General features: G+C 42.1%; 1 protein-coding gene and 1 long non-coding RNA gene across 2 annotated transcripts; one reads left to right on the forward strand and one right to left on the reverse strand.

The window, feature by feature from the left end:
• Nucleotides 1–951: 951 nt before the first annotated feature.
• Nucleotides 952–17,484, reverse strand: LOC134469475 (tripartite motif-containing protein 16-like protein). Its single transcript, XM_063223756.1, has 8 exons — nt 17,292–17,484; nt 5,886–5,981; nt 5,022–5,255; nt 4,716–4,884; nt 4,586–4,621; nt 2,446–2,505; nt 1,687–1,743; nt 952–1,535 (listed from the first exon to the last, which is right to left on the reverse strand). Exons 1-8 carry the CDS (start codon nt 17,349–17,351, stop codon nt 1,012–1,014), a joined length of 1,236 nt encoding a protein of 411 aa, XP_063079826.1. The 5' UTR covers nt 17,352–17,484; the 3' UTR covers nt 952–1,011.
• Nucleotides 9,772–16,052, forward strand: LOC134469476 (uncharacterized). Its single transcript, XR_010038991.1, has 8 exons — nt 9,772–10,017; nt 11,222–11,291; nt 11,563–11,655; nt 12,100–12,184; nt 12,651–12,726; nt 12,841–13,056; nt 13,314–13,458; nt 14,850–16,052. It is a non-coding gene; the product is annotated as an uncharacterized LOC134469476 (long non-coding RNA).
• Nucleotides 17,485–25,510: the final 8,026 nt, after the last annotated feature.

The raw sequence follows: 25,510 nt of genomic DNA on the forward strand, positions 1-25,510 counted from the left end.
TCAAGAGCCTTCGCACAAGACGGGTGGATGGATGGATAGGAGGGATTAAAATCTCGGCGAAGGCGGAAGTAGTATTGACAGCTGCCAATCACTCAGTAGGCCTGTCTTTAATCAGAGATTCTATTGAGGGCTTTAGCAGAGGAAGACAACTTTGATACCTATGAGTGCTAACTGCAACAGGACAGGACTTCCAGGTGTGTCCCCTCCCCCCAGACTGAGGTGACCAGTCTCCCCCCTCCCCCCAGAGTGGCTCAGAGGTGACCAGCCTAGTGGGTAGGTTTCACGTTGAAGCCATGGGGCCAGGCCAAATGCTGGTGAAATTTCAATTTGGCTGATAGAAAATGCTTACTTACCAGCCACTTTGACCCATTAGTGAGCATGTGTTTGGCTAGTAAGATTAACATCTACTTGCGATTTGGCTTGTGATGAAAAAAGTTAGTTTAGAGGCCTGCAAGTGTAAACCAGGTTTAGTTCACAACTGTGTTTTTTGTCCTAGGTATTTGGAGAAAAAAAAGTAGTCATAGATAGAAACGTGCTCATGTCATATTTACCTACAAATGACTCATTTTGGTGCAGGGGCCACATACAACTATCCAAATTCAACTCGTTGGACATTATCTCAATCAGTGTATTTGTTTCCAGAATAACAGAAACAGTTCATAATGGCCATTCTCACTGAGAAATTAAGAGAAATGTCTAATTTCAGGAGGGAGGCTAATAATATCATCCTCAACTGTAACTATACGTTATTGCACATTGCAGTAAACATATGGGGGGGGGGGGGGGGGGGGGGGGGTTGGGTCATGCTGTCCAGTCACCAAAAATGCTCGTTATTTACTCGTTACTTACTCTTTATAAAAAAAATAATTAAAGCGTCTGCCAAATGTAGTGTGTGTGTGTGTGTGTGTGTGTGTGTGTGTGTGTGTGTGTGTGTGTGTGTGTGTGTGTGTGTGTGTGTGTGTGTGTGTGTGTTGAATGACCCATAGGAGTAGTGCTTTCCATGTACATGCCTCACAACAGCTGCAGTAAAGATCTGTCCCAAAACGAAAACCCGGGGTAGAGTGTGTGCGCGAATGTGGTGTGGACTCTGTGCAGGAGGGTCATTGTGTCTCCAGAGATGCTGTAGAAGGCCAGAGTTCCTGCCCTGTGATCCACATACACTCCTATTGTGGAGCTGGCGACTGGAGGGAGTTCAGTCTCTTCACTATCGTGATAGAAAGAGGAGCAGTGTCTGTCCAGGTTCAGCATCCAGGACTGATCATTAAATCCAAACAATCTGTCATCATCACCCTCTCCATCCTCCATCTCCATGCTTTTATATGACACTGCTATATTAAGCTCTCCGCTCCGCTCAACCTCCCAGTAGCAGCGTGCAGACACACCCTCTCTACACAGCACCTGGCAATAATTATAAAATCTGTCTGGATGATCGGGATATGACTGGACCTCATCTCTCCTCTCCGCCCTCCTGTTCCCCTCAGACAGATGCAGGTAGCGGTTGGCTCGGTTTGGATCCAGAGTGAAGTGACAGGAGTCTGATGGAACAGAGAATAGTATACAGAGACATGTTTTAGCTAATAACTGTGTGTGTGTGTGTGTGTGTGTGTGTGTGTGTGTGTGTGTGTGTGTGTGTGTGTGTGTGTGTGTGTGTGTGTGTGTGTGTGTGTGTGTGTGTGTCCAACTCACAGCATAAGAACTCCTCTCTGGTCACTGGTTCGGCAATGAGAGCCAGGCCATCAGACACTGAGACAGAAAACATCACATTCAGTAAGTGCCTGACCTCCACAATATGCTCCACATTCAGAAAAAGACATCAAGGAAACCTCTCCTGTCATGCACCAATTTTCCCCACTGCACGTTATCGCACGCATGTGTGCGTGTGAGCATCAGGGCTTGACACTGGCACCTGCCAACCGACTAAATGCTGGTAAAACTTGGCTGTGGCTGGTAACAATATCAGGGTCACTAGCCAATTTGGCAGGTATCTTATTCTATGGTATGACATATCAGAATAGTGTATATTCTGCACTTTGCCCCTTTTGTACAATTGTTTGTACAAAAGCTCAGTTACTCAAGTTTCTATTTGTTTGTTTTATTTCCATGTAAAAACCCATGCACTCATCTTCTTGCTTTAAGCACCCCATCTTCTGAGGTTAGATGTACAGTGTCATGATTAAAAAAAACAAAAAGAAAAATTAAAAAAAAAAAACAATTGTGGCAAATAGAAAAACTGGATGGCTAGTGAATTGGGAAAACCACCAGCCATAGTGGCCAGTTAATGTCAAGCCCTGGTGTGTGTGTGTGTGTGTGTGTGTGTGTGTGTGTGTGTGTGTGTGTGTGTGTGTGTGTGTGTGTGTGTGTGTGTGTGTGTGTGTGTGTGTGTTGTCATTGGCTGCATCTGCATGTTTGACCTAAAGGCTATGGAGGTCCTCAGTAATGACTTACCAGTTGGTGGCAGGAGATCCTTACTGTCTGCCATTTTGCCTGGGAGTTCAGGATCAGTATCTGCAGGCCAACACAGAGACACACATTCACGCACATGCATCTAACATCCATGGCTTGGGCTTAAAGGGTAACTTCTGCCAATTTCGACATGCAGTTGTAGTGCTCACACTACCCTGGACTTGTCAGTATCTGAGATTTTGTTTTCAGCCTTTTCCGAGATCCTGGTCATTGTAATGGGGGCAGGCGTTTGTTTACATTTCACAAAAACATCTTGATTTATTCCCAATAACATCCAAAAGGTTATGCAACATCAGCAGACAACTAGCAAACAGTGATACCTTTTGGGATGATATTAAGAGTAGGCCATGCCCCATGTTAAGAATTTTTAAAATGTAAACAAAGTCTGCCCCCATTAGAATAGCTCACATCTCGGAAAGGGCAGAGTCGAAAAATGCAGTATTGACAAGTCCAGAGTAGGGTGAGCAATACAATTGAAATTGGCTGAAGGTATCCTTTAAGTGGGTACAAATATTGGCAGATGATTACCAGCAATATTGATTCATAACACAATTGTAGTTTTTGAATGTACTGTATATTACATTAATATTGTTACACGGTGCAATTAAATCAGTCAGAGATACTTGTTCAATCCAAAGCACTCTCCTTCGAGTCAAGGTCCGTTATGTTAAAAACCCTTTATTTTAACATGGGGTATACAAACTTTAAAAACGCCGACCGGTTTCAGCCGTCTGGCCTTCGTCAGGGCGTGGTTAAAACTCAGGTACCTGAGTGACACAGGTAAATAAACTCTTGGGGGTCACATGGGTATGGGGAGGTTCAAAGCATTCACATTCGGTTGTAATGAAATAAAGAAAATAAAGCAGATATATAAGTGGTCTAGCATAACACATAAGCATATAATATTGTCTGAAGTCACATTTCAATCTAGGTAGTCAGATTATGAATAAGTATCAGCATATGGATCCCATAGGTGTGGGGGTATACACTGTTCCCACACTCTGTAAAGAGAAAAAAGAGAAAAAAAAAAATATATATATGCAGGAATTAGATATGTTAGTGGTGTGGCAGATAGTCTTACATTATTCTTCATATCCACTGTTCACACACTCTGTAAAAAACAATGAGGGAATTAGATAAGTTAGTGGTATGGCAGATAGTCTTACATCAATCATTATATGCCAAGTCAAAAAAACTTTATAAAAAACTTTATAAAAAAGGCCTAAAGTCTATTTCCTCATTTAAACCTGGGTAGTTGAGGGCATCCAGATTATGAATCCAGTAAGTCTCTCTTTGTAGTAGTTTGTTGAGTCTGTCCCCCCCTCTTGTTGGTTTTTCTATATGTTCAATTCTCTCTCTTTTTTCTCTTTACAGAGTGTGGGAACAGTGTATACCCCCACACCTATGGGATCCATATGCTGATACTTATTCATAATCTGACTACCTAGATTGAAATGTGACTTCAGACAATATTATATGCTTATGTGTTATGCTAGACCATAAGTCAAACTTATATATCTGCTTTATTTTCTTTATTTCATTACAACCGAATGTGAATGCTTTGAACCTCCCCATACCCATGTGACCCCCAAGAGTTTATTTACCTGTGTCACTCAGGTACCTGAGTTTTAACCACGCCCTGACGAAGGCCAGACGGCTGAAACCGGTCGGCGTTTTTTAAGTTTGTATACCCCATGTTAAAATAAAGGGTTTTTAACATAACGGACCTTGACTCGAAGGAGAGTGCTTTGGATTGAACAAGTATCTATGAAGCCTGCAAAGGATTAACCAGATGCACCCCTTCTATCTGGAGAGAAGACTCAGAGCGCTCGCCATCATTCTTCCTTTTCGCCATTTAAATCAGTCAGAGCTTTGTATTCCCATCGTTGGATTCAGAATCAAGGAGTTTACACAGTAGATTCCACACTTGACACTTGCATCTACATGCGTCTGCAGAATAAAAGAAAATTCCAGACACACACTTACACACATATACATCTCATCACTTCATCATCATCATCTCATCACTTAATCTTATCGTACTCACATAATAAATACTTTTTATTCTATACTGTGCGTGCGTGCGTGCGTGCGTGCGTGCATGTGTGTAGTGAAGACTTACACTGTATGTTCTGGATGATCTGGACATGTGTCACTGCTGTAAGATAAAAACATTACATGTTGTCTCACTGTAAAAAAAAGAACAAGTGAAATGGATATCCGTTATGATTTCCCTGCGCTGCGTCTCCAACCTGCTGCATATATCGTGACTATTTCCTGCTTGAAGACTGAATCTAATTTCTCCTCCAGCTGCATCTTCAGTGCAGACACAGATTCCTTCAGGGGCTCCAAGGAGAAGCTTTGGCTGAAGGTCACGCTGGTTGAAATTGTGCTGTAAGGAGTCCCAGTGATTGACATGTTCTGCACAGAGAAACACACATACTAGGGTGAAGAAGACACTACTGACACGGGCCCTTGATCAGCAGGACATTAACAGGGTTGTATCATCACTGTGTTTAGCCATGTTTTAAACTCTTAAATAAAGTAATTTTGTCTACCTTGAGGAATTGGGTGGGATCCTGTGTCAGTGAAAGCTGTTTCATCTCGTCATCTGTCCTCTTCAGCTCAGCAATCTCCTGCTCCAGTCGCTTCAGGAGTCCTTCAGCTCGACTCACCTCAGCCTTCTCCTGAGCTCTGAGGAGCTCTGTCACCTCAGAGCACCTTCTCTCAATGGAGCGGATCATCTCAGTAAACATCCTCTCACTCTCCTCCACTGCTGTCTGTGCACCAGACTGTTAGGACACACACACACACACACACACACACACACACACACACACACACACACACACACACACACACACACACACACACACACACACACACACACACACATAAAAAAACCTGGACCACATCATAAGCCTCCCAACGGCCCCTAGACTTTGCCATAAGCCTGCCACGCCCCGGAATTAAAACATACAATAGATAACTTACCATGGCAACTAAGCACCACCCCTTTCAGCTGTATCCTTCTCAATGCCCCCCTACGGCTCCCTAATGCCCCTGGGGGGCTGTAGAGCCCCCTTTGAGAAACACTAAAATGTAGTATTATTGGTGATCTACTGCATTGACACAGAGAAAAAAAATCAAAGACAAAGACAGACAAAGAAATCCTAGAAAGAAATGCATTAAAATCAAATTATAACCAGTTTGACACTTCTTGGTTTGGCTGTACGAACCATACAACTAAAATGTCATCCTACAGAGACCAAACACTGGAAAGCATTGTCAGTCTGTGGTTGTGAAGGGTAGTTATTCTTGCAAACAACAACCATGCTTGTGTCACAGCTCATCATAACTACCATCTCACTGCAAAACCAGAAACCTGCTGCAGATTGTCTTCTCCTCTGGTCAGTTCTCACCTTGAGAGTCTCCACAGCCTTCCTCAGCTCCTGCAGCTCCTTCTCCTTCAACTGGATTATCTGCTGGCATCTCGTCTGGCTCTGCTTCAACCCCTCCTAGACGATCAGGAATAAAAGCAACACACACACACACACACGCACGCACGCACGCACGCACGCACACACACACACACACACACACACACACACACACACACACACACACACACACACACACACACACACACACACACACACACAAAGTACAGTACTTGGTGGCTATCTACATAGACAGGTCATCAGCTGGGAAAATTAGGCCTTTCATCCTACCGCACTTTTCTCTGTGGATTACTGACCAGAAGGCCTATTGGAAGAAATTAAAACATGGGGCCATCTCCATTTTTGCTCAGAATTCAATATGGCCGCCATTTTCCAAAATGGCCTGTTTTCATGCATTATTACACTGTACTATAAGGTGATATTCATGAAAGATTAACTACTTTCAGCACTATTCTGTCCTATTTCCTTACATACATGTTTACAAAGGTTGACTAAACTAAAAAAATGAAAATAAAGTTGGCCACCTTGCAATATCCAAAGGAAAGTGCTGAACATCATGATTGAAATGCACATAGAGAGTCTATGGCTGGGAAAATTAGGCCTATTGTCCTGTCAGGGTTTTCACAGTGGATTACAGGGCAGAAGGCCTATTGAAAAAGATTAAAACGTGGGTCCACTGCTACTGTGTGCACACAATCGTCTTGCATTTGTCTCATGAAAGTAGGCCTATGTGTTCATACAGTGCATTGGTGTACAGTGGCTCCATGTATGTAGGCTGTGTCTTGGTTGTACTTTACCATAAATGTTGTGCTTGAGTGAAGGGCTGTCCCCCACTCCGCTTGAGTCAGTGAGGGAATCTATTTATTGCTACCTGTAGAGTAGAGAGTAGAGTATCATTTATTGATCCAGAGGGAAATGACTCTCTCTGTATGTATGTCTAGCAGTATCCATACACTGGAGTGATGTCTATTTCAGTCTTTTGTCATATGTAAAGACAAAACATGGATTGTAATAGGGTAGTGAGAACAGCTATACTATGGGTGTCATAGTATGCCTTTGTGCTTTGATGTTAACATGCCACTGAGTATCAGTCCACCAGGAAAAATATACTGTTTGTTTGACTAGCTACCCATTCGTTTTTAATATTGTCTTTTGTAAAAGCTCCTGAAGTAAAGGAGGACCATAGCATTCCATTCTGGAGGTGCAGTACCACAAAAGTTGCTACCCACAGAAAACCAGGTTTTTGAGCGATCATAACACATGTACTTTACATATTATTTTCTAAGGAATTAGACACACTAAGGAAGACATATTGGCCTGGTGCAGTCAGGTGAAGGTGTTGGATATTTCAAGCTACAGGTATTTGCAAGGCAATTTATTATTTGTCGAAATAAAGGCAAATTTCATACATGTGTGTGATCATTCATCTTGCCATCTATATACTGTTTTGTAATGAGGAAGGCAGCAGTCTTCTTGATCATGTGATGCTACAGTAATGCTTACAGTAATTTAAAGAGTGTAGTTTGCCTTCCTTGAAGCAATATTGGGCTAGATGCCTTGCTCAAGGGCACTGTAAGCATGGATGGAGGTGTAAGCAGAGGTCAGGGATTTGAGCCAGCAGCCCTCTGATCTTAAGACCACCTCCCTAACCTTTCGCCACACAGCCCCACCATGCCAGTCACAATATGAAGCCCCCTTTGCTGGTATTCATCATGACTCATGAATGGTTGTTGATTTGTGATGTTATTGACAGGATACGTTGACGAGGAGACTCAGACATGGCCGTCCTCAGCTTGTTATTCACCCCCACCAATTGTGATATGCCCCTATGTCTGATTTTTTTTTGTTGTGACCAGGTTTTTAAGTAGGTTTGAATTGTTGTTTTTTGCTCAGACTTCAACAGATATGGTCTTCAACATGTTACCCTAAGGCAGGGGTATTCGATTAAAAGTCACTGAGGGCCATTTTTTAAAATTGATTCCAGTAAAGCGTCCGAACATAGAATTTGCATAACACAGTGCAGCGCGGTGTCCGAGGTTGGGGTGCCGAACGAGCGGATAGCTTTCTAGACAGAACAGATATACGCTTCTTTATTTCTTAGTAGCCTTATGAATCATGATAGGGTTGGCAACTGTGAATGAAAAAAATACAGGACGGTTCATTGTGGCGGGGGTCTGGGGGTCCTCTGCTTCAGAAAATTTTGCATTTCTTAGATGTAATTTCCTGCATTTTAACGCATTTTTACATCCCATGTCCCGTTTCAGCTCAATACGGAACCCATACATTTATCTCTAAATACGGGACAATTCTGTATTTCAAGGGACGGTTGGCAATCCTAATTCATGAGACTGTTTTAGATAAGATTTCACTCTCATGTTAATGCAGAGATACCCCAAACCTGAAGTGTTAGTGATTGCAAGTTATGCACGGCCACAGATATAGCACACATATTTGGTTTCATTTTGCTCTGACTTCATGGGGGCCTGGAACCTTGCCATCCAAGGGCCGCCTCTGATCTGGCCCCAGGGCCTCCGTTTGAATAGCCCTGCCCTAAGTTGTGGAAACAACACAGTCCAGCGAAATGAGACAGACAGATATTAACACTGAGAAAGGACAACAAGGTCTAACATGGCCTACCATTATGCAGAAGACTTCAATGTTCAATGAAACAAAAACAGCTGTTCCCCTTGTACTTTACAATTTAGTCAGCTGGATTGTAGGTGCCACTAAGGAGCCAACACTGATAATTTTGTAAACATTTCCATGACATGTATTAAAAGGGCTGTCTGTCTGTCAGGACACTGTGTGCCTGCCTTGCCTCCAAGGGCTGTAGACAGGGTCCTTGTGTTTCGGCATAACCGTGCATCTATGCCAGTCAATTGAGGCCTATTCTTATGATTGTGTTTATGTGTTGTGTTGTACGTAGTTATGAGAGAATAAATTACCAAATGAATAACTGAATGCTTATCATTGATAATTATAATTAGCCTCCTTCCATTTATTGATTAAAAAAAGATCTAGGCCTACCGCCACTTGCATTATTGTTTTTTGTGCGTTATAAATAAAGCACGGTTAGGAATCTATTTAGCCCACTTAAATGCATGAATGGTTATCACTGAAAATTAGAATGGTTTCAATTTATTTGTCAAAATGACAACATGAAGTGTAACTTGCATCGAGGTTTTGTGAAGCACAATTTAACTTGGCCCACTTTGTGCGAATGAAAAAAATGAATGAATGATCATTAATATATTATATTATAATTATTTCTATTTGGGCCTATGTCTATCTTCAATATATAAATTAATCACGGCCAGTGAGTGTTCATTGCCAAGAATCAATTTGGCTCACTTTAGAAAAATATTTTTGGGAAATCCCTTCGCAAGGAAGGCTGGTTGTTGTGACAAATCGGCTACGCGATTGGTTTAGCGCGGTCACGTGGTGTACTGCCCACTAAACATTGGACGTCGTATAGACGTTGAAATTAGGTCTAAATTGCGTCCGTCGGTCCATGACCAGTTTTGGACCTTAGAATGACGTACAAACTAGGTCCTTTATTTGGACGTCTAATAATGACCCTATTTGTACGTCATTATGAAGTTCAAAATTCGGACGTCAGTCTAGGTCACTTTTTTGGACGTCAAAAACAGGTGAGGGAAATCGACATGATTGTTATTGTTGCTGTTGCTTTTTTTTGTGCTTTGTTTTTAAATAGGCCATAGTAGTTTTCCTAGTAGGCTATTTTTTCTGTTCACATCTGGTGGGGAAAGAGAGATACGTGCAATGCACCGTGGGACACACTACCTAAACAGATGTGTCAAAAAAAAAAAAAAAACACATTGGGATGTGTAGACAGCATTGACAGATTATGTGTCATTTTTGTGTAAGATTTCACAGAATGTGTGAAACCTGAAGTTAAGAGGTTCATTTCTGGGTCGTGCTAATACTAATTCGCTACAAGTGAGAAACTAACGGCCGTTTGGCTGTCCAATCGCGTGACTGTGGACATTTGAAAGCAGACTTCCGCCCGCCTTTTCTACCGTTGGAAATGCAAGATGCGGCGACTTGACTTCAGACACCGAGAGAGGCTGGCGTAAGTAATTCGCTTTATTGGTATAATTTCGTAACAATTACGTGTGTTACCGTTAATGTGTGGTTAAAATCAAACCCTGCTTCACAAGTTTTGCTGTACGAACATTGGAACAGCCTCCGTGATCCTGTGAACATTAAGCTAGCCTACAATCAGATGTAGCTAGTTATTGATACTCAGTTAGCTATTGATCTTTAATGCTTGCACTATAAATTATATTTATTTTCTTTTAATGCACATGTGGACTAACTTAATGGTTAAAACGTGTTGTGTTGGGAAAATTAAAGGTTTGAAATGTGATATCGGATGGTTTGCTAACATTGGTTGCTAATAGGGTAACTGATAATTAGCTGGTGTGGAAGAAATCAGGCGGCACTTAACTGATGTGAAGTTTGAAAGCTATTTTCTGAGCATGAAAGAAAGTCTGACAGGATTTATGTAAGGATACTGAAACACCACGGATGGATTGACGTAGAGCTAGTACTGGTAGTGGGGCAAAAGTGGATGCTGCTAGTAACAGCAGGTATCGGAGGGGGCAAGACAAGGGCTAGCTAGCATAGAGGCGATTTTAAACTTCAGCGCTTCAAACGTAAGCAGTTCTGCGTCAAATCATGTAAATCAGACCATCCGCCACCCTCGTACATGATAAAGAATAGCACCAGTAAAAGCAAGCAGTATCCCACTGTTTTGTGTTGGGCTCGATGAAAGGTGATACAAACGAATTTCCGAATCACATTATGTCGGCTTGGTTGTAGTTGTTGTGTCCAGTCAATATACAAGCTTTGAACCGTAGTTCCATGTAAGTGTCGTGGTTTTCACCGTTTCAGTATGTAGTTGAATATGGTAGATCTGGGCAACTGGTCAACGCTGTCGTGTTTTGTCTCGGTAGACCTCGTATGACGGTGTGTTGGGAAAATACCGGCAGTTGTTTCAGATGGAGGGTGCGACGTGCCAGATGTACGCTGTTCGAGGGATAAAACGGCCACGCACGAGATTTTGTAGGCAATTGTAATTGGTGACGATACCATGACATTTGAAAAGAAGATTCAAAGTTTGAGTTTTAGGTGGCAGAGTAGAACAGCTGCGTGTGAAGTGTGGCGACTACCAAGGTATCAACACCAGTTATGGCTACAGGATTTTTTAAGTACCTTCAATGCACTGGGCACTAACGTGCTCTCCCCCCCTCTCTCTCTTCTCTCTTAATCAGGGCCCAGGTCTTGTGGCCACATCTGTCCAAGCTCCTACTCTGATTGAACAGTTGGATGATCAGACTGATGGTAAGTGTGTGTGTGTGTGTGTGTGTGTGTGTGTGTGTGTTTCCATGTGTATCATATTGTCTATGTGATCATGTGTCTAATTGCCATCCACTTACAGGCCCTCTGCCTCCTTTCATTTGTTTTTTTTAGGTTTTTTTTTCAGATTTTTTTTCTTATTGTTGTATTGTATGCAATTATGATAAATATGTTACTGTGATATTGTTATAACACAGAGACTTTGGTAAATGTGACATTTAAGTACTGCTGTACAATTTTCTGCTCTCATTTTCAGATGAAAAGTGCTACACAGTTCTCACACATATTCTGACTCCGAAGCCGCTGCAGTGTAAAATCTGAGATGTCTTTTCTGGTTGATTTTGTACAGGTATTTTTCAAAGGATAGTTACTTTTAAAACGTCTTTTAATCTTTAAAAACACTTTCATGCAGAGCCTCTGTTAGGACCTCATTGCGATACAGAGTTATGACCTTGTCACCAAAATGTCAATGACCATATTTTAACCTGCTATTTAAGGCTGTCATAGCCATATTCTTATAACAATGCAGTTAAGTTCAAGAGAACTATAGTTTGGTGATATGGATCCCAAACGGAAGGGAACAGCAGCGGTTTGTAGTTGTAGAGAACTAATTAGCGCCAAGTGTTGTTAACCTGTTGTTTCTTGTTTACCTGTCACAGTAGCCCATAGCACTTTTGTCATAGAGAGCAACTTGGTCAGTAAATATGTGCCTGCTGTACAAAGTAGCAGTATTTGGATGAGTTACAGCTAACACGGACGGCAAACTTGAGACTGTATATTGTGTGGTTGACAGATTTCTGACAGCGATGGTGAGGGAAGCAGTGTACCGAACTCTCAGATGACTCTGACCAGATGACCAAACCCATGCAAAGCACAATGTGAGTGTACACACACACACACACACACAGACCACGAGTCAACATAGTAGCCCCTACAACAGGCATCACCAACGTTGTGCCCGCGGGCGCCAGGTAGCCCTCCAGGACCTTATGATGTGCCCACCAAGGATATTAGTAAACAGTGATGACTACAAGAATTTGGTCACAGTTAATGTTTTTCTTAATTTAAATATGAGATTATTTCTTTATAACCTATAGCAAGTGATCTTTCAATCATAGCGTGATTTGGGAATAAGGTCAAGACATCGGTAGAGGACTTTGAACAAACAAGTAGCTCTTGGGTAGCCCTCGGGTAGCCCTTGGTAGCCCTCGAGTAGCCCTCAGACCCAGAAAGGTTGGGGACCCCTGCCATACAATATTTTTCCAATTTATTGCTGTATGCTTACCATATCCATCATGTTGATGTGTGTTAATGCATCCTTGTGTGTGTATGTGTTGGTGTTAGGACTGTGCTGAGGCGTTCCGCCCCCCTCCCCCTCCACACCACTCAAGGCACGGCGGCGGCCCAACCGCAAACTAACGTGAGTACACAACACACACACTTGTGTGCATGCCACGCACTGACACTTTCTCTACAGTGACTTTTCAACTTTCCTTACATTGTGTGTGTATGTGTGTGTGTGTGTGTGTGACAGGGAGATTAACATGAGGCTGGATGCGCTTGGCTCCCTGCTGCGTCCATCACCAGAGGGGCCGGGGTTGCTGCGGCAGCTAGCCAATTAAAGGAGGAGGATGAAGGAGAGGAGTCTGACGATGCAGACATCGCCATCGTATGCAGTCCACGCCCTCGCAGGAAAACCAGCCAATGAAAACGCTTGCAGCAGCATCAGCAGAACACACCGGCACGACTGGTAAACTTAAAGATACGCCACAGACCAGACATACACCAAATACAACTAGCACAGGTACACACACACACACACACACACACACACACACACACACACACACAGCAGTACATCTGTTTTGTATAGCGCTTTGCCTAGTCAAAGACTTTTTACAGGAAGTATTATAATTCTGTTTTATTGTTGGGGGAAGCCATGGAAAGTAGATAACCCTATACAGCTGATGTGTGTGTCAGTAATATTTATGTGTATGTGTGTTGCAGACAGAGCTTCTGAAGCATGCAGTGGAAGAGCTGTCAGTCAAGCTAAAGGTCCCATCCTCCAACCTGCTGCTGCTGCACGGAGAGGCGGAACTTAACACCTCACACACTATTGGCCAGCTAGGACTCTGCATCGCTGACATCTTTGGTAGGAATATGTGTGTGTGTTTGCGTTTGGGTGTGTTTGCGTGTGGGTCTGTGTTGGTGCAAGTCAGTCTTGGCTCCTTCCTGATATTATACTGTATAAGTTCATACGTATACCGCATTGCAAAATGAATTTCATATACAGTATATCACGAAAGTGAATACACCCCTCACAGTTTTTGCAGATTTTTGAGTATACATTTTCATAGGAAAGCATTACAAAAATTTCACTTTGACACAATGATTAGTGACCTTTTAACAACTTATTTAACCGCTTAAATTTCTTGTTCACTCAGAAAAAAAGCAAAATACACCCATTAATGTTTGAACATGTACTCACAAAAGTGAGTGCACCCCAGATTAAAATCCGGTAGAGAAGGGGCTGTGTTGGCTCGAATCGTCTTGAAATGAAAAGGGAGGTCATCAGTGTGCGCTTCAACCTTTCTTTGCATTAAACTTTTACATTTTGAGTCTGCATCTGGCTTAAATAGATCGGTGTGAGATTTGAATGCAATCCTATGGAGAATATCATGATCTGCTTCAGTAGTCACAGTGCATGTTGACATGCATGTTTGTTTTAGGTGTATTTCAGATTGCCAATGTTGACAGCATTCATGCATCCCCAAACCATGTCTATTTAAGCCAGGGGCAGACTCAAAATGTAAAAGTTCAATGCAAAGAAAGGTTGAAACGCACACTGATGACCTCCCCTTTCATCCCTTTTCATTTTGTTTCATTTCGAGCCAACACAGCCCCTTTTCTACCGGATTTTAATCTTGGGTGTACTCACTTTTGTGAGTACATGTTCAAACATTAATGGCTGTATTTAGTTTTTTTCTGAGTGAACAAGAAATTTAAGCGGTTAAATATGTTGTTAAAAGGTCACTAATCATTGTGTCAAAGTGAAATTTCTCTAATGATTTCCTATGAAAATATATACTCACAAATTTGCAAAAACTGTGAGGGGTGTACTCACTTGCGTGATATACTGTAAGTTGAAAAAGTATGTTCTCAAAATATTTGAATGGCAAGAATTCACACATAGGTGATAGGACCTCTGGACAGCCATTTTCAATAATAAAATGCCAAAAAAAAAGGGTAGATACACCGTTTTGCAATAAACTCTTCATACGTATATATAAATAATGAAATGAAAAATGAATGAAATTAAATTCACTCAGTTTAATGAAGAGCTAAGAAGATGTCATGATATCAATGTATGTGTAGTTGATTCGGCTATACTGACTGGTATGCTTCATACCTTTCAATCAGTTAAGTAAAACTTGCTATTAAGTATTATTGATGATCTCTCTCTCTCTCTCTCTCTCTCTCTCTCTCTCTCTCTCTCTCTCTTTTTCTTCTTCTTCTTCCTCCTCCTCTTCTACTTCTTCTCAGTCTGGAACCAACTTCACATCCCTCTTCACTGCACTACTGACACTGAGATGGAATCCACAACCCAATCACTAGTGGTCTGCATTGGGAACCTGAAGAGTCTGTCATAACCGCCAGGAATGACCGTGTGACCATTCCCGTTGCAGACGGCCTGACTTGCACAATTGACAAGCTGTTCAAGCTTTACTGGGTCTGCAACTTGTTATATCCAGCACAGCTCAGCTCTGTTTTCACCTTCTTTGAATATGTTTATGACGTTCCCATCTCAACCAACAAACGAACAAAGGCACTACAACTTCTCTCAAAGCTTCCCAGCAGCCCAGTGATCACTCAACATGTGTTTATGCCCAAAATGTAAATAGTTACTACAGACATCAAGAAAGTAGTTTGGCATCTTTGTCAAGTACACGCTTTGTCAGATGCACAGGATATGATGATAATTTGCAGCCAAGATGGCTGTTCAAGTGTACAAGGACTTACTATGTAGACACCACCTACGTAGACACCACCAGTCCACAACAACAGAAATGGGAGTATCTTTCAATGACTCAATTTTGAATCCACTGACATTCAGACAGCCTATGCAGCTTCAAGTAACACCTGAAGAAAGAGCATTTTGTGTCCCTTCTCAAGGACCGATTCTCCATAATTTACCAGTTAATGGCAATTTATCTGTGTTCATGCTTGTTAGGATTATTACAGGGAATTATTTTGATTATCATTTTGGCAACACTTTATTTTATCATTACATCTATTAGCTCTAATACATACAGTGTTAATGCCTGTATGCTGTATAAGTAACTTGTAAGGCATGCACTAAGCAAAATCAAACATACGTTAGGCATGTATTCGCAAATGCCTTGTTCATGCACTATTTGGGATTTATTACCTAATATAACCTGATTTCGCTTAGTACATGCCTTACAAGTTACTTATACAGGCATTAACTCATTGATGCTGGATGTTGCGTTGTGCAACATTGGCCCTGGCGCCTGGAGTTTTGTATGGCATCAGCACCCTTTTCTGCAAGTGCTTTAGGCATCAATGGGTTAACATTGTATGTATTAGTGCTAAGCGATGTAATGTTAAAATAAAGTGTTACCATCATATTTTTAAAAAATATATATGTTGTAAAACTGGACGATTGTGAAATGATATGATGTGGCAGATGTAAGACCCATTGATGTAATGCAGAGTTTTCATTCAGATGAACTGTCTCTTAACCCAAGGTACAATGTCTTTTCTTCCAATATGTTGGAACCTATTTCATAAGAATGTTATTTTCAAGAATATTTAACACTACTTAGAATTTCAAGACTTTCGGGTTTTGTAATACACCGGTAATGTTGTTAAGAGATGATAGTGTAGGAGTCATAATCATCAATACTTCATGAAATTCGCAGTGGTGTTAATTATTCTTGAAAAAGATCACATTTGTTATCTCCCCCTCTTCTGAAAAGCCTAACAAAAAAGAATATGACAGTAAAGTTAATGTAATACAATTTTTTTTTTAATTGAATGTAAACACAACTCTACAAAAAAAAAAACGTTGCAGAGGTACGTAGTCAAGACTTTTGAAGATTGAACCTTGTAAACAAAAGTGTTTGCTAAATAAAAGTAAACCCCCCCCTGTCACTTTCCATGTGATAATTGTCTGTATATTTTGAAAACTAGAAGTTTCAAGGTTTTTAATGCTGTCACTTTTATGTTTGAATGACAACTCACAGAGATAATTTGAAGTCAAAAAGACGTCCACAAAAATGACGTCAATAAAACCACCTACAAAATGACGTCAAAAACATGTCCTCTAAGACCCTATTTGGACTAGAGATGACCCTAATATGGACGTAGTACAGACGTCAAAAATGGACGTCCATTAGACGTCCGAAAAAGACGTCGTCTGGAGTAACAGTCTGCACCTTCAGATGACCTAAATTATACGTCCAAAAATGACCTAAAAAAGACGTCCTTTAAACGTCATTTTGTTTACTGGGTGTGACGTCAAAATCGTCATTCAGCTCAGAGGAAAATATTTATTTCAGAAAACGTCTCGTTTCAAAAAGTAGCCTACATGATTGTGCATAACTTTTTTTATAGATGTAGAAGTGCACCATAACTTAGTCATTTTTGTCATCTAACGTGCATGTAGTACGGGTTCTGTGGAGCAACCCTGAACGATAAACGGTGTTCACCTTAAAATAACTTCCAAAATAATCTGACATGGAAGCTGACAGAGTTAAGAAGTGCTGCCTGTGAATGAGAAAGATACACTGAAGTTGCCGTCAATGTGTTACATAATGTTAGACTCATTGGACCTTTAATCCAACAAACACTTCTTCACTTGCCCAAGGGGACAGTCCGATCATTCAAAATGGCAATTTGTTCATCTTTAGAAACAATACAGCTGTTCAGGTCTCAGGAAAAGAGTGTGTGTCTGCGTCTAACCTGTTTCTGACTCCCCTCTGCCCTAACCGTGGTTGTGTTGTGGCTTCTACGATCGTCCATCGTCTATCTGCACAACGCCCATCACGTCTTCCTCATTCCAGAAGTCCTCACAGCCCGAACAGTGTGTGTCGCGACTTACTAGAGCTAGAACCGCAGCCCTTCTGTTTCACGCTGTCTCGGTCGGTAGGGCTGTATCGACTTGCGCCTTACGTCATTCAGAATGACAGCTGCCCTAGGGCTGTAGACATTGACAGTAGCCTATTGTAGGCTATATATATATATATCCTACTGTCAGTGTCAATGGCTGTAGATCAACGGTTCCCAACCTGGGTCGGGACCCAACCTAATAGGCCTATACCAAAGATCCACAGAGAGTCTCGAAGTACTCTTGATTTTAGGGGGGCTAATTTTAAATATTCCATGTTGAATAGCCTACATGACAAAGCATTACTATATGCATAGGATCGAAGCAACAAAATGTAAACGCTACACTAAACATTTAAGACGAATTGAGGAATAAAATAATAGCCTAGGCCCTTACTAAAATGTGTTTTCGCAGGAAACAGGGTCTAGCTATCATCTGACTCCCTCTTGTGCAGGCGCTGGCGCAGTTGGGTCACCAAAGCTTACAATGGTAAAAACATGGGTCTCTCAAGAAAAAGGTTGGGAGCCACTGCAGTGAGTCTACGGCTCTGGGCTGGCCCATGGTGCAGAGGATATAGGCTGACATATTTTGTAAAGGAATATTAGAAATTACATTTGCAATACAATTAAGTTATATTCAGGGGTCCTAGAGAATGTGGGGACTGTTTTAAAAGTAGCTGCCTTCAATATAGGCCTGAAGTGCAGGGGGAAATCCTGGTTTGTGTTCATGATACGGCCCTCTGAGGACTCTCACAGCCCTCGGATGAATTTGAAGTGGCCCTTGAATGAAAAAAGGTTCCCCACCCCTGGGCTAGGCCTATGTGTTTTCAGTTGAAGTACACTATCAAATGGACTATAATAGGTGTTAAGAATTGTGTCTCCATAGGGCCTGTGGGCCATTACCAGTCCCCCCTCTGGTAAGATACCACACTGTTCTTAGCAGGATGCCCATCCCCCCGTTGCTGGTGGGCTACCTGTCTCCCCCTCCCTCTACTGCTCTCCTCTGCCTGACCTGTAGGGCCTACACTCTGGTGAAATTCAGCTCCTGGCCCTAGTGGGTTGCTAGGGGCCCCCGGCAACATGCACAGTTAATTTGGGATCCAACTCCCTTTCTCTTCATAAAGTGAAAGTGAAATGAAGTGAAAGCCCATTGAACTCCAACTCCCATTGTCATTGTGACACAGCACTCCACAGCATTCAAGTAGTGAACAACACTGAACACTGTACACAACGAAATTGCATTTATGCTTCACCCGTGCAAGGGGGCAGCCCTCAATGGCACCCCTAGGGAGCAGTGCGGTGGTATGGTACCATGCTCATGGTACTGCAGTCATGGAGGAGGATGGGAGAGAGCACTAGTTGATTACTCCCCCAAACCAACCTGGCCGGTCGGGAGTCAAACAATCGTCTTGGACGTCTCAGGATCCCAGCGCCCTTTCATGTACACTCGCCTCCAAAAGAGTTGTCGCCTACCCATCTGTTTGGAATAACAGCTAATAACCTGACTTTCAATTAATCACTTGGCTTCAGAAGTCACTCATATGAAAGCTACAACCCTCTCGAATGAAAATGTATGTACAAAAATAAATTTCATGCACCAAAGAAAGATTGACCCTTTAATGAACACAGACAGGGCAGATTTTGACAAGACAAAAGTTTTGTTGCTTATCGAACATAATGTGAAAATGAGCAGATAAGTCACTTCAAAACACTTCAAATACGCAGATCGGGTGTCATACTTAACCACTGGTTCACTCACACCTCTCCAGAAAATCAACTTTGGCCTTAGGTGTATGTTTAGGGTCATTGTAATCATGGAATGCAACACAATGAAAATCAATGGAGTTCAATGAGAGATGGTGACATATTTGCTATTTGTAGAGCAATACATTTTTAACTTCATGATGTAATCAATGATAAAAGCCCTCACACACCAGCAGCATGCATGCAGCTCCACATAAGAGCTGTATCCCTCCCATGTTTGACTTTAGGCACCATGTATTTTTTCCAAATTCTTCACATTTAACAACAAAGAAGTCTCTCCCACTGTCCTGTCCCAAAAAAGCCAGCCAAGAGTATGTCAGGCCTAATTCTGACAAAAATGAAGGCTAATGGGATTCATACTCTGAAATCAAGATCCCAAGATCAACCATTTTAGAACTGATAGCATCAGAACTATATGGTGTTGGAGATGAAGAATATGAATAAAGAGAAATGGTGCCTAAAGTGAAACATGGTACAGATACAGCTTTTATGAGGAGCTGCATGCATGCTGCAGGTGTTTGAGGGCTTTTGTCATTGATTAAATCATGAAGTTAAACATGTATTGCTCTACGAATAGCGAATATGTCACCATCTCTCATTGAACTCCATTGATTTTCATTGTGTTGCTTTCCATGATTACAATGACCCTAAACATACACCTAAGGCCAAAGTCGATTTTCTGGAGAGGTGAGAGTAATTCAGTGATTAAGTATGACACCCAATCTGCGTATTTGAAGTGTTTTGAAGTGACTTATCTGCTCATTTTCACATTATGTTCCATAGACGACAAAACTTTTGTCTTGTGAAAATCTGCCCTATCTGTGTTCAATAAAGGGTCAATCTGTCTTTGGTGCATGAAATTTATTTTTGTACATACATTTTCATTCGGGAGGCTTGTAGCTTTCATATGAGTGACTTCTGAAGCCAAGTGATTAATTGAAAGTCAGGTTATTAGCTGTTATTCCAAACAGATGGATAGGCGACAACTCTTTTGGAGGCGAGTGTACTCTGTGCTTTCTCTGCGTCTTTAAGTTTCTGTACTATGTTGTTACCATGTTATGTCATGTCTGTATTGTTTGTTTACCGTATTGTTTGAATCTTGTGATTGCATAATATATGTACACATACTCCATGTCGCGGTTCTGCCAGAGAGTACATTGGCTCAGTAATGTGCTACTGTGGTGGTGCTCCCCACCTCGTAGTACTGCACGAGGTCAACAGTCCAACCCATGGGTGCTGCGAGGGGGGGAAGGTGTTACAGATTCTAAGGGCCCGGCAGCACTGCCAGGGCACCTGGAAGGATAATGATAACACATCATTTGTCATTTTGGGGGCTCAAAGTTTGATATTTTCATGGGGCCCAACATTTTTAGCGACGCCCTTGGTCCAACCTCAACCCCCCCACTTCACACAAATCAGCCACCACCCGTGAGCCTGTGAACTACTACGTTGACTCAGCACACAGTAGCACAGGTGCTACTCAGTATGGTGAAGGTGCGCCATAATAATCAAGCGGTTATTCAAGCAATACATTTAAAAGAAGTGATTTAGCAAACGACACCCGATGCAACCGCATGTATCTTGGCAACTAATTACACCGTTAAAGCTCAGTTGGTCATAGTTTTCCAGTAGGCCTAGGCCTAGTCCAAATGGGCCCGATAGTGAAAATTAGGTCTAGAACTGTTTTAGATTTTAATTGCATGATTATTTTTAAGTCAAAATAATATAGGTCAAAATAATGTAAACCACTGCAGAATTACATTATTTTAAAAAAAATATATTGCAATATGATGTCATTATTATAACAGCTCGCAATGGTCAACGCTGCTGGAGGCCTATCCGTCCCCATAGCATAGGCTATAAGAAGCATATGGTTTATCTATATTCTTTGGTCAAATGCAATGTAGGCCAGCATATGCATTAGGCCAGTGGTTTGCAAAGTGGGGGCCGCGAGGGGATGCCAGGGGGGCCGCGGCAGGTTGTTAGGAAAAATATAGCAATATAAATTGAATACTTTAATAAATTGAAAAGCTTAAGAAGCCAACATTAACAAAAAAATAAGCTAAACAATCTTCTTCACAACGTAGGCTATTATGCTTCCTGTAGTAGGCCTACTTTTATGGGTTAGGAATGCATCAACTTCATCAAGTTGTGAAACCAGGTGCGCAGAAAAAATAGCATGTCACGGCCCATGGCAGGGGAATCTACCGGTATCTGGGGGGCCTTATCATGGTTAAGTTTGGGAACCCCTGCATTAGGCCTATAATCAGTCTACTCTAATCCAATGCAACTTTATCTTGACAGATCTTGACAACTAGTGAGTCCCAATTGGGGTCCACAATTGAGGGCCATTGAGTCCTTCAGAATATATCTTATGTGGCTAATGACACATAATAGAGGGGATGACACCTATTCTGTGTCATTGACCACAAGATGAATTGCAGATTGGATAGACAAACACGGACTATTTTCTGCGTAGACCGAATTTATATTTGCTGTGACTAGGCATAATTACTCGGATGGATATCATGTCACTGGCGTTCACCTGACTCGCTTCATCGCACACGCCGTTATGATGAGCGTGGTAACTGTCCACATTACAACATTATTTTAGCCAAGTGGTCACCCAGAGCGTCTGAAAAGATCAAGGAAGCAAAATTCAGGAATAAAATAATAGCCTAGGCCCTTACTAAAATGTGTTTTCGCAGGAAACAGGGTCTAGCTATCATCTGACTCCCTCTTGTGCAGGCGCTGGCGCAGTTGGGTCACCAAGGCTTTCAATGGTAAAAACATGGGTCTCTCAAGAAAAAGGTTGGGAGCCACTGCAGTGAGTCTACGGCTCTGGGCTGGCCCATGGTGCAGAGGATATAGGCTAGGCCAGGGGTGGGGAGCGTATGTCTCGAGGGCCGTTTGCGGCCCTTGAGGTCATTTTATCCGGCCCCCGATATGATTTTAATGCTATGCAACTTCACATGAAATATGACATATTTTGTAAAGGAATATTAGAAATTACATTTGCAATATAATTAAGTTATATTCAGGGGTCCTAGAGAATGTGGGGACTGTTTTAAAAGTAGCTGCCTTCAATATAGGCCTGAAGTGCAGGGGGAAATCCTGGTTTGTGTTCATGATACGGCCCTCGGAGGACTTTCACAGCCCTCGGATGAATTTGAAGTGGCCCTTGAATGAAAAAGGTTCCCACCCCTGGGCTAGGCCTATGTGTTTTCATTTGAAGTACACTATGAAATGGACTATAATAGGTGTTAAGAACTGTGTCTCCTAGGGCCTGTGGGCCATTACCAGTTCCCCTCTGGTAAGATACCACACTGTTCTTAGCAGGATGCCCATCCCCCCGTTGCTGGTGGGCTACCTGTCTCCCCCTCCCTCTACTGCTCTCCTCTGCCTGACCTGTAGGGCCTACACTCTGGTGAAATTCAGCTCCTGGTCCTAGTGGGTTGCTAGGGGCCCCCGGCAACATGCACAGTTCATTTGGGATCCAACTCCCTTTCTCTTCATAAAGTGAAAACTACTACCTGTCTCCCCCTCTCTCTACTGCAACCGCATGTATCTTGGCACAACTAATTACACCGTTAAAGCTCAGTTGGTCACAGTTTTCCAGTAGGCCTAGGCCTAGCCCAAAAGGGCCTGATATTGAAAATTAGGTCTAGAACTGTTTTAGATGTTAATTGCATGATTATTTTTAAGTCAAAATAATGTAGGTCAACATAATGTAAACCACTGCAGAATTACATTATTCAAAAAAAAATGTATTGCAATAGCCGATGTAACCTTAATGACATTATTATAACAGCTCGCAGTAGTCAACGCTGCTGGAGGCCTATCGGCCCCCATAGCATAGCATAGCAGAAGCATATGGTTTATCTAGGCCTATATTCTTTGGTCAAATGCAATGTAGGCTAGCATATGCATTATAGGCCAGTGGTTTTCAAAGTGGGGGCCGCGAGGGGATGCCAGGGGGGCCGCGGCAGGTTGTTAGGAAAAATATAACAAAATAAATTGAATACTTTAATAAATTGAAAAGGTTAAGAAGCCAACATGAAATAAGCTAAACAATCTTCTCCACAATGTAGGCTAGTATGCTTCCTGTAGTACTTTTGGGTTTAGGAATGCATCAACTTCATCAAGTTGTGAAACCGGGTGCGCAGAAAAAATAGCATGTCACGGCCCATGGCAGGGGGGGGGCCTTGGCTGGAATCTACCGGTATCTGGGGGGGCTTATCATAGTACAGTTTGGGAACCCCTGCATTAGGCCTATAATAGTCTACTCTACTCCAATGCAACTTTATCTTGACAGATCTTGACAACTAGTGGGGTCCACAATTGAGGGCCATTGAGTCATTCAGAATATATCTTATGTGGCTAATGACACATAATAGAGGGGATAACATCTGTGTCATTGACCACAAGATGAATTGCAGGTTGGATAGACAAACACGGACTATTTTCTGCGTAGACCGATTTTATATTTGCTGTGACTAGGCATAATTACTCGCGGATGGATATCATGTCACTGGCGTTCACCTGACTCGCTGCATCGCACGCCGTTTTGATGAGCGTGGTAAATTTCCACATTACGACATTATTTTAGCCAAGTGGTCACCCAGAGCGTTTGAAAAGATCAAGGAAGCAAAATGCACCGATTGTGTGAGGTGATTTCAGATATACTAGGTTACGGTACGGCTAGAGCCATTTGCTAGTATGAAGGCGGTTGGTCAATGTGGCCGAGGCAGGCAGATTTCGTCGGAAGGTGAGTCTTCAAGTTCGTGAGCTGTAGGCTCAACTACCAGTGGTAAACATATATGTATTTTTGTTAAGTGTTGTTCAAAACGGACACAATCACTTTCGCTAGAAGTATAGATAGGGGTAGGTTGGCGGTTTGCATTAATCTGGCAGCTAGACTAGTTATCAAAAATTAGCTAATCTGCCTGCTAGCTTCCGAAGATTAGCAGGATTTGGCCTTGTTCGGTGGCACGAGGCGATTTCCAGCACCACCAACGTCATCGCAAGTCAATTCGATTCCGTTTGATTCTACTAGCTGTTTTTTGTCTCCACAAATGGTGGTCTGATGTGGTTACGGCTTTCTATGATAGTTTTGGATGTCATTTGGCGATTTTTGTACTCTCAAATAATGTTAACCATCGACGAAAATGTAAGTGTGGAAGATGGTGGTGTTTTTAGCCTGCTGCTTCCCCGCGGTTTCGGCAACCTAGAATGAGTTTGACTGGCTTGACACTGTTCGATAACGTGTATCGATAACTATAATTAACAATAATAATGAGGTTTTAACGAAACTGATCGTTTTCTGAAATGGGGAATGTTAGCTAAGGAGTCAATCCGGACTTAATCAACACATAATGGCGTGATGGTGCTTGTGCCTGGTGGATTTTCTTTTATCACCATGGCCGCCAAAATAATGTTTTTTGCCACTGGAACCTGAATGTGGTATAACTAGCTGCAGCACAAGAGAAGATATTGATGGCTGTAGCTTCTAATTTATATTACCAATATGTCATTGATTTGAAAAAGGATGGGTGTGTTTTTGCATTCTCCTTTTTACACACAACCAGCAGGGTGACAGTTGAAAATTGTGTCTTTCGGGGTTTTCGACACCGCACGTGTGTTATCACGGGAATGCCACTTGTAATCTAGGCAGCAGCGTAGCTTTTATGATATCGTCGATGGTGTGTTATGTTTTGTTGCAGTTGTGAAACAAGATGAGGTGTCCGAGCACTATTGTGTTTACATAATGTTGGACATGCTTTGCAGATCTGCGGGACTCCAAGGTACTGCCGTTGAAGCAGACGAAATCCGTCCCTGCCTTCTGTGAACTTCAAGTGATTGGTAAGCAGTTTCTCTTTCTATAATCCACCACAGTTTGTCAGTCTTTTCCTGTGTACATTTCTGTCTAGGTAAAAGGTCTGGCTTCAGTGTTAAAATTGTTACAACCACCCTACCCTCTACTACTGGAGTTAAAACTTCAGTCGATTTCAACATGCAGTTGTAATGCTGACACTACCCTGGACTTTTTTTTTCCCTCTTCAGCCTTTTCTGAGGTCCTGGTCATTGTTATATATATATATTCATTCTCAAAAGCATCCAAAAGGTTATGCAACATGAACAGACAACTAGCACACACTTTGGGGAAATATTTGGAGTAGGCCTATGTTATTTTTTTTTTAAATGTAAACAAAAGCTGCCCCCATTAGAGTAGCTCATCTCGGAAAGGTTGCACACCCAAAGGTATACATTTATCTCCAGAAGTTGAGCGCGCCCTCTGACTAACCATGTGG

This window comes from Engraulis encrasicolus, chromosome 18 (genome assembly GCF_034702125.1).
Source record: "Engraulis encrasicolus isolate BLACKSEA-1 chromosome 18, IST_EnEncr_1.0, whole genome shotgun sequence".
Lineage (NCBI taxonomy): Eukaryota > Metazoa > Chordata > Actinopteri > Clupeiformes > Engraulidae > Engraulis > Engraulis encrasicolus.